Consider the following 10,653-nt stretch of genomic DNA (forward strand, 5'->3'; position numbering starts at 1 on the left):
AACTTGAGCTAAAATGATGTAATTTGCATCACAATGAGTAGAAGTTCTTAAATGATTTATGTAAAGAGAAAATAAAAATGGGCCAAGCACAGAACTTTGAGGTACTCCTATAAGCCAGTTTGAACTGTGACCATTGACTTCCCTTGACGTCCACCTGTGACATAACTACAAACCAACCTTACTGCTAGTCAATTAATGTCCTTGAGGAAAAACCAGCCTATTCTATCTTTTCATAGACGGCCTAGTTTTTCAACTGGTCAGCTGTGGAGAGGTTATTTTTTTTTATCTCGTCTAACACCAGAAATATGAGCTGTTTTTGCCAAGTTAAAGTCTGATAAGTGATTTTTCCGAGGCTAAACAGAAATCATGTTAACTTGGAATAGAAGAGGAGGCATTATCAGCAACATTTCATTAAAAGAGCCATAAATATTGGTGGCTACGACTTACATAACCCAACAGTTATTATTGCTTTTCTCTCTTCTGCCTTTTGAGGCTTATCGTGTTTTTTTTTTCTGTTTTTCCTTTGCAACTGATTGAACTCGCTCTCTCTCCCTCTCCCTCTCTCTCTCAGCGTTTCACAGAACGCCTTCAACTCAGCAGCTTTTTCAAATTTGGGGCTTGCGACACTCAGCCAAAAGCCGCAAATTACCCCCCTCTAGCAGCAGCGAATTAGGAACAATTTTGTGTTAGCTATAAAAAAGAGAGAGAGAGAGCGAGAGAGAGAGAGAGTGAGAGAGAAGTGAGGGGAAAATATAGCTTACACTAGGGACCACCAACAGAGGCAGCATGGGATGAACGGCTCGTTGGCCGACAGTTTGGGTGGCAGGGCGGTGCTACAAACAGCTCCACTGATCTTCAGAGCAATCAATCCTATCATATCACATCGACATAGCGTGGCACAACGTCCATTACCAGACACAAAGGCCTGAATTAGTGGATTTATGCCACCCTTACAGGATGTTTGCAGGCCTATGAATTGGCTTTACAGTTCTCTGAGCACACAGAGACCTGCAGCAATGATTTAAAACAAACAAAAAAAAACGTCCTCCGAGCACCCGGCGTTATTCACTCTGGTGACACCGAAGGGAAAAGGATTCGATGAGGTGACAATCCACCACCTGGAATTTTCATTCTCTCTTTTTCGTATGGGTGGGATTTTTGATTTCCCCCTGCTATGCGGTTGGTCCTTAACTCAAAGCATTAATGTAAAAAGGGTCTTTTTCTTGTTTCTTACAAAGCGTGAGGTTTGGCATGCCCACTTAATCTGCCTCCATTGAGCCAATCCATGTTTTTCCCATTCTGGCAGCCTTCTCTACTCCCTTTTAAAATCCATTTCCAAGTTGTAATATGCCACTGCAGACGTTATTGAGGGGGAGAAAAAACCCAAATGTAATGGGGAAGAGAGGTGGAGAGAGAAAGTGCAGACAGAGAGAGAGAGGAAGAGAGAGAGAGAGAGAGAGAGTGGGTGAGGGGGGTGGTTAGAGTTTCCAGCTCTTAACTGGCTGTGCCCCGGCTCTTCATGGCGGTGCCTGGTGTGGAAGGCAGACCACTTTGTCTTCCTTGGAGATCAGTCAGAACCAGGTCGGGGTTACTGACTCTCATTAGGCCGCACGCCGACCGCCGGGCCCTGGACTGTACGAGTGTAACAAGAGCCGGCACGGTTGAAGCCTGACCCCGCTCTGACACATCTTGGCCCAGATGTTAATTGTGCTTCCTGCTACCCGTTTGATTAACAGGGAGTTTTAAGTCTTTGTTTGTATGGCTAATGGCTCTCATTTAGTGCAATAAGTGGTTTTGGGGCTGCCGTGGGTGACATCACACTCCCACTGCCTTTGATCTCAGGCCCGTAAAGAGCGAGCGCTGCTCTTGGCGGTTGGAGGCCGTGTACCTGCAGCAGATACCTCACAGGCAGGCAGGCAGGCAGTGCTGCTCACAAACCGTGGAGAGGGAGGCCGTGATAACGCTAAGCTCGGCGGGCAGAGCGAGGGCGTGAGGTCGCCAGCTGGGGAACAGGAGGGCACCGTGAAGATTGAATAGAAGGAGCAACAAGCCGAGGGGAGGAGGAGGGGAAAGGGGGTCAAGACCAAGTACCGCCCAGTGAAATACAGATCGGCTGCCTCACAGGCGTTTTGAGAAACAGATGTCGTAAAGAGGAGGATCTATCTGCGATAAAATCTCAAATGCAACGGAGGATTTTCTGCAGAGGCCTAATGGAGCGTTGCGTTTCCTCCAGATTACGGCTGGCAGAAACGAGCCACGGTCTGACGGCGAGGATAGAATATCCGAGAGGTTTAACATAGTTTGATCTATTTGGAAATGATTAAGGGCATAATGTTCAAGTTTAGCAAGTACCCTTAAGTATTTAAAGAAGTCGCAGGCGCGTTTCGGGTTCACTTCTCTTCCAACAGATCATTTACTGGCTTTGTACTTTGCTCTCAGTTGCTGGTGTTTGTTTTTCCTTCCTACCTTAGCATTGCTCCATCCTTGCCTCTTTTCATCTTGATTTTATTGTCCCCTCTGCCCCCAGCTGCAGATCTCTCCTCTCTCCCTCTATTTTCTCCCACTCCCTCGGAGCGCGTGGCTGAGGTGTGAGATCATTCTCCTTCTGGGTGGCTTTCCTGCTATATGTCACTGTCATCTGTTGGCACTGAGGCTTGAGGGGGGGTCCCTTTTCCAAAAACACACCGCACTCCGCTTCACCACCCTGAGCATAATAAATTCTTGGGCACGAGAGTGGAGAGGGGTGCACCAACGCAGCAGCGTGTTTTACTGGGCTTGGCAGGGTAACACATAGACCGGTGAGAGAGGAAAAGCAGAGGGAGAGGGAGGGAGGGAGAGAGAGGTAGGGGTTGCAGCAAAAGAAGGGTGGAAGATTTATAATTGAATAACTCCCCGAAGCAGGGCAGCGGGGATCGGCCCTGCCAGGAAAAGCAAACGCCAAAAGGAGCGAGCGAGGCCTGTGGAAATCAGCCATTAAAGCGAGAGGAGAGAAAACCTCAGCTGTGATGTGCCTCGCCAGGAAGGTGCGAGGTTTACTAATGATAACTGAAAAACCACAACACTTTCATATTCTCCAAACGGCGATTCTGGAGCCACACAAATCACCCCCTTAAAAACACTGGAGCAAGTCAGTCCCTGGCAATGGGCTGTTTGGCGACATTGGAAACGGCACAGGTCACTCATGATGTTAACAACGCTACCAGTGGCACTTAAGTTCGTAAAGAGAGACGGTTTGCAACCAACTTTTGGTTTGGATTAATAACCAAAAGGTCATATGACTCTGGTGTGGTGTCTGGATGCAAAATTAGAGTATAAAAGCACATTGACCAGCATCCAAGGGGATTAAACAATCCAAGGCAAGGTGCTGTTTTGATCCAGTAACACCAACAAGTGTAGTTGACCCACTATTGTAGATTTTAGTGTCTCGCCAGCATAAAAACATTTTTTTTAAATTATTTTTTAAAAAACAGCAGGATATAAACCAAGGAAAATATCTGAAGGGAATGTATTCCATGCATTTCAAACTCTGTGGACGCGCTGTTTTTCCTGTCCTGCTGGGGGTTCATCCCAGAATGCACCGCTCTCCCTACTTCGGGGTCTTTGCAGTGGGGGCAGAAGTTTGGCTTGGCGTCACCGAGCGCAGAGTGAACGCGCGGACAGAGGCATGAATGGAGCTCCCCGGCCCCGGAGGGAAGTCACCGCTGACGGGCGCGTCGCGTAAACGTGCCTCCGTCGTGTGCGCTTATGAATCACGTTAATATGACAGCGAGCGCGGCTCTCTCTCTGTGGTGACACATTCAGTCCCAAACACGAGCCCTTTGTGTCGAATTCTGAGTGACTTGGAGACGCCTCCGAAAAGATATTACAGGGAATAAAAGTAAGGTTGATTTACAGGAAAATCGTGCTAAAGGAGAAGCTTTAACTCGTATTAGAGGTGAGGATTTAATAAAGCGTGTCACACTCAATGACGCACAAAGGAAAAAGGGAAAGAAAAGAGACTTTAAGCAGCTTTTTCTGGCAACGTTTACCTTCTTTGGGGTGGAAACTGATGTGAAGTCACAGCGACACGTTTTGAGTGTCTGACTTGCTTATTTTATCAGGTGCACCGGCTTCTCCTCCAGCCTCCCCCCCTCCCCGCAGCAACAGTTCCTCCTCTCCTGACTCCCCACCAGCACAACAAGCTCATTATAATGACCAATATTCCCTCCTCTGAGGCCCTTTAAGGACTCCCAACATCGCTGTGTCACTCATACCATCCCAAACTGCCAAAGTGACACATCCTCTGCGCGTAAAGGCGCACGATGACGCACTGCCTGCTATATGGATCAAGACTGTCCCCGCTATGCAATGAGTCGCAGCAGGGCTCTTTTTTGTGTTGCATCTTCATATTTATAGTCGTGCCATTCGAAATCACCCCGAACAAAACATACACGTGCTTGGTTTTCCCAATCAGAGATAGAAGATATAGAGAGAAATAATAGCAGCAGCGCTGCGGCGCATGATATGAAATCTCATGGTCGACCACAGCTCTCGCCGCACTGTTTAAGATTAGCAGCACAAATATTAGACATTTGGTTCTGACCAAAAAAAGTGGGGAAACCTCAAAACAGATTGAATTAGATAAAAAAAAAGTGCACATCTGTTGAAATCTTCCGAATTGGAGCAAAGAAGCGGGAAACGGATGAGAAAGTGCGCTCTTGTTTGGGGAGTGGGCAGCTCAACAGCTCGCCATCAGGTAACAATCTTTGTATTTGTCTCAGCCCCTCGCGGTGCCAGAGTCTGCTATCCGGGACGAAGCGGGCGGTGTGATCCATCAGCCACGTCCAGGAGCTTCAGCATGGTGATCCATCTAATCCAGACTCAAAAATAGAATTAAATAAATACTTCCATGCTCTGGCAGCCAGAGGTATTTAACTACTGTCATTGTCACTGTGGAGCAGCGCTGCGGACGCTTCAATGAGGAGGACGGGACGCAAATAACAGCAGCGCGGACAGATTTAATAAGCTACTGATTGATACGGTGTGCGCGCGTCTGCAGGTGAACGCGCACACAAAGATGATCCCTTTTAGGCTCAGCTGACAGAACGATTCAGCTTTTAAACAGCTGAACATTTACACACCAGCGAGTCACTGGAATAATGATAACAGTTATAAGGCTGTTAAAATGTCATCCTCGGTAGGTGTTGACAGTTAATAAGATACAAATATACACTTTTCATTTTCAGTAAACTGGACTGATTTTGTCTAAAAAAAAGATTTAAGTGTGTGTGTGTGTGTGTGTGGGGGGGGGGGGGGGGGGGGTGAATTTATAATTGGTGCATTAGTTCACAATAAAACCTAAATCCGGTTTCAGTTATACCTCTTAAAATTCAGATTTCTTTGCTCCAAGTAACTTTGGGGATTTAAAAAAAAAATACACAAATACATTTTATAATTAGTAAATGTAAAAACCGGAAGTAAACTGACATTTTATTTTCTACTTAATTTGAAAATAAATACAAAAAAAATAAAATACTCTAAGCTCCTTTGTGGGAACATTTATGATTGAGCAGATGAGAACATACATGAAAATGTGCTGTACAGATTTCCTGGCGGACAAGAGTGTGTGTGGCCCTGCAAAATAAGGCAATTATAGGTATGTACATGTTCAGCGTTATAGCTATGAACACACACACACACACACACACACACACACACACACACACACACACACACACACACACACACACACACACACACACACACACAAACGCAAACACACACACACACTGAACTTCAGCTGTTCACAGATGCCTGAAGGTTTTAATTATGGAGGCTTATTATTACAGTTTTATCCTAATTTCATACATTAATAAAAGTGATAGTACACATGTTTGACCTTGACATTGATTTTGCTGCATAATGCTGCTTTTCCGGTTTATTTCAAGCATGACATATATTTGAGTTATTTTAATATATTAAATAACAGCAATAACAGTCTATATTAATAAAATACCGACAAATGTGTATTTTTCATGCTGTGATCTTGTTATTTGTATTTGATTTGATGATTCTTTGACGCAGTAATTTATATTTATATATACTCGCTGATTTTAGACGTCAAATAATTCTTCACTATAGTTTTTAACGTAATTTAACTTTGCCTGTTCCCCCACCTTGTCTGTGCACTTGTCTACTTGCTCACATGTTACTGCCATTATAAAGAATCTGGGTCTAATTAATTGTTAAATGAGCGCAGGGTCATAAACCAGGAACTGAAATTAAAATAAAGTAAAAACACATGACTTATACAAGTAAGTCCGGTGTTTTTTTTAGATCATCCGTGAGCTAAACAAATAGCTGAATGTTTCCACATACAAAATACAACTGAACGCAAGGTTTAAATAGTCACTTTTATTTCTTTCCAGAAAAAAAATAAAGGAAACTCGTCATTTAAATATTTAAACAAACGAAGATAATTCATGGTCAAATTAATAAGACGTCTGCTAATTTCCCCTTGTTTGCCATAAAGGTGAGAAGGGGGAGAGGTTGTTTTTTATTTTTGTTTTTATTTTTTGTACATATCTACAACAATCTCTGAAAGCAGATTCATCGCAAATCCAACGGCGGATAAGTTCTGCTGAAATGTTTCTGTTACCTGAGACAACTCGAGTTCAGAGACCGGATTGTTATTCGGTGTGAGCGCTGTTGGTGTGTTTGGCCAGCTCCACGGCGCCACGGTGAGTCTGTAGTTTCTGATACTCCTGGTGTAAACTGAGGAAGTGCGGGGACGCGGCGGGGTGGAAGAGCGCCGGGGACGCGTAGGCGGCGCCGTGGGTCAGCGGGGAGGAGTACGCGGCGCACTGGGCCGGGGAGAACGCCTCGATGCCGGGCTGCGACTGGAGGAACGCCTTGGCTGTGAGCGCGCTGCGGGAGAAGAAGCTGGAGAGGGCCGGCAGGATGCTGCTGACAGGTGGGATGGCGGCGGGGCCGCACGGCGTGTGCGCGTGGTGATGGAGGTAGGGGTAGATCTCCAGGCTGGGCAGCTGCAGGGCCGCCGCGCCGAACCCGTAGGCGGCGTGCGGGAAGCCGTGCAGCCCGCTGTGCTCCAGGTGCTGCTCCTTCAGCGGGTCGAAGCGGAAATGCTGCCGCTTGAAGCGCTTCCTCCGCCGCAGGAAACTCCCGTTCTCGAACATGTCCGAGGAGTTGGGATCCAGCGTCCAGTAGTTGCCCTTGCCGGGGTTCCCGGGCTCTCTGGGCATCTTGATGAAGCAGTCGTTGAGCGACAGATTGTGTCTGATGGAGTTCTGCCAGGCGGGGAACTTCTCCCGGTAATACGCGAAGCGCTGGCTGATAAAGTCACATATCTCGCTGAGGGTGAGGCGTTTCTTTGGACTCTGGAGGATGGCCATGGTTATCAGGGCGATGTAGGAGTACGGAGGCTTCACCGACGCGGGACCTTTGCTTTTAGCAGGACAAGGACACGCCGGGTCCGCCGGGTCCGTGTCCGGGCTGTAGCTGCTGGGCGTCTCGGCGCTGCGCTGCTGCTCGCTCCGCGACTCATCCAAAGGTAAGAGCTGCTCCTCTCCGCTGTCTTTGAGTCCTTCCCCTACTACGTCGATAACAATATCCTCCATGATGTCCAAACCCAATGTCATAGTAGACGTCCGCGGGTGAAGCCAACACCACCTGCCAACAGGTGGGAGAGTGACAGCTCTTCTCTTAAATGCGACGAGCAGATTTTTACGCACGGCTCATCTCCATTCACAAAAAAAAAAAGAAGAAGAAAAAAAAAGAAGTGAAAATCCGAGCGCAATCCTCCTCCTCCTTTTCAACAAGCAGACTCCCCAAACCGCAAGCGCTGGTGTCCTTTATTTCGGTGCCCCGGAGCGCAAAGAGAGCGGTCAGCGAGCGATTGTGCGTGAAGCGTAAAAGTGTGCGCGTCCTCCGAGATGTCCAGCATCATCTGTAATCTGCGTCGCGTTCCCGTGGCTCGGGTGGATGTGATGTCACGCCGAGGCGCGAGGAAAAGGATCTCGACCAATGAAAACCACGCAAAGGGTACCAGGAAGGCCTGTACCAGCCTCTCAGCGCGCTCTCATCATCGGCGCGGCGGCGATCAGATCAGTGAAAACATCCTCGTGAGCGGGGCGTCTATTTTTAGAGGGGGGTAAACCTTTTCATTCCGGATGTTGATTTCATAGTTGAAAGTGTTAAACTGCAGGTCTTACATTACAGCTGGATATGAATAAATGAAGATAAATTACGTTTTTTTAAATATCATTTTCTAATTATTATGTATTAATATTGCTCTTAATACATTTGAATTCAGTGTAAAATAATGTAAAATAATGTGAAATATATATATATTTAAATAATCTGATGTTGTCGACGTGTATGGTTCAAAAAGCAAACAGAAAGGGAATCATAGGCCCATAAATAGATGTTTTCATTTCAGATGAGAGACACTTTGGTGACATCAGATCACCATCATGACTTTAAAGACTGAGGGGGGGAATCCCCAAACGCTTCTCTACGCGCGGAGGGGATTTAAACCCTGATCCCGATCTCCCGAAGGCTCCTGGAGACGCTCTTGGCGCAAAATTACACGTTTTCAGACGCAGAGGATAACACAAAAACGGGAATGACTTATTATTTGCGCGCTGCGGCGAAAATAATAATTGTGTCGCCTGCACGGTGATTTATTTGAATGAACCCTCCCCTCCTAAACGTAGAAGCTGATATTGATAAACATCACCATGTGTGGAAACGGAGAAGAAATAATATTTGATGTGCACACTCGTGCATTACCTGAGATCTCTGGCTTAGAAACTCTACACTCTGTTCTCCGCTGGGCCGCGAACCGACCCAAACCCGCCGTAACCCCGCTGAGATTATCCTCTTTAATAATGGGCGACAGACAGCAGAATGGTGATATTGGAATGAAAGTAATAGATTTTCACTTGCTCAGACATAAAAGAGAAGTCGGGGAGAGGAGGGCGCTCTTGGTATTGTTGGGAGGCCTCTGGTTGTTTGTGTTTAATGATGGAGCCCTTTGTTGGGGATTCCCACATTTCCTGCCTCTAATCGTATTGGTACCTCGGGGCAGAGGGGGACTGGGTCCGGACTGGGTGGGCTCCACGGTACCAGCAAAGCTGCAGATGATTTCCCAAATTCATCACGCATGTCTTCAGATTGGAAACAGGCCCCACGGTTGCGCGTTGTGTGGTTTCAATAAGACGAGAGCGGGAGCTGAAGGTATACGCGGCGCTGAGAACACGCTCCCCAACTTCACGCGAGACGTGTGTGTGTAGGGGGGGTGGGGGGGCTGATAACGCAGCTGGAACTGAATGCTGGTCACTTTGTAAGAATCCCCATCATAAAAGCTACGCGCCGTTAAATGTACACGGGCTCTCGGATTGCAGGTGTTTTTCTTCACTTGTTTTTAATTTTTTTTAAAACATTGAAAAGTTCAAATCAATAAACCCCCCTTCTTTTAATTTCACCCAGGGGACACATTACGCACACGTTTCCACCAATCACAAAGCTGCTATCTAACAAAAACAACCATTGTTACGGGATCTGATTTGTTTTGCAGCGCAGATGAATAAGTGGAAGAGCGAGCAGCCGCCGAGGACTCGGTGTAATAACACCGTTTTGGCAGGAACCGAACAGGCCCGGGGGGGGGGAATCATTCCGGCTAAATGAACCTCCATGCAGGAACCGGGTTAGACGGAGCCGTGATACGGGCTACTTCAGTTGGACCTGTTTTCTTATCTCAGCGAAAAGTTGAAGGCGTTCGCATGATTCAGAGAGTGATAATAATAATAATAATAAAAAGTGAACGTGTTTTTCATTGGGAGAGGTTGAAACGGCTTCAAAGAGGCTGAGGTTGTTTTCACACAATGCCCCCCCCCCCCCCCCCCCCTCCCCTCTCCCCTCTCCCTCCCTCATCTTGATTCCCTTAAAATCTTGGCAGTGCAGTGGACAATAATATAACGTGTAATTTAAGGTATCATGAATCAAAACTGTATGAAACAGAGTCAGACAACGGAGAGGTGCCGAGCCAGACACATCTGCAACACAGAGAGAGAGAGAGAGAGAGAGAGAGAGAGAGAGAGAGAGAGAGAGAGAGAGAGAGAGAGAGAGGGAGAGAGAGAGAGAGAGGGAGAGTGTGTGTGTGTGTGTGTGTGTGTGTGTGTGTGTGTGTGTGTGTGTGTGTGTGTGTGTATGTGTGTGTGTGTGTGTGTGTGTTTTGGGGGAGGATAGGCCTACATGTGTAAATTTCACGAGCTGATCCGCTCATTAACACATCATTTATGGGCTCCATAACGCAATAAAGCACCGCAACCTGTTCAACCTCCGTGTGTCATCGTCTCGTTCCCACTCTCGTCTGAGAGCGAGACTCGCCTCGGTCATCGTCGCGCTCTGCGTGGAGCCGCGGGACGAGGAGCGACGCATCTGTATGTGAAGCGAGCGTGGCACGCAGACTGTGTGGCGCCATCGTGTGGTGACAAAGTGAAGCGCATCTAACGAACCGAGGGCATATTCAGTGTGTGGGTCATAAATAAAATACATACAGCAACACAAACAAAGTCATTTAGAAAGTAAATAACATTTATGGGGGCAGGGCTGCTCTAGTATAATACTAATACTAATAATAACAAACACTAA

At 46.9% G+C, this 10,653-nt stretch overlaps 1 protein-coding gene across 1 annotated transcript; it reads right to left on the reverse strand.

Moving 5' to 3' along the window:
• Positions 1-6,449: 6,449 nt before the first annotated feature.
• Positions 6,450-7,903, reverse strand: foxd7 (forkhead box D7). The gene has a single exon (XM_084036835.1). The coding sequence runs from the start codon at positions 7,635-7,637 to the stop codon at positions 6,669-6,671; it is 969 nt and encodes a 322-aa protein (XP_083892961.1). The 5' UTR covers positions 7,638-7,903; the 3' UTR covers positions 6,450-6,668.
• Between the last annotated feature and the right edge of the window lie 2,750 nt (positions 7,904-10,653).

The sequence above is a fragment of the Eutrigla gurnardus genome (genome assembly GCF_963514095.1).
Source record: "Eutrigla gurnardus genome assembly, chromosome: 20".
NCBI lineage: Eukaryota > Metazoa > Chordata > Actinopteri > Perciformes > Triglidae > Eutrigla > Eutrigla gurnardus.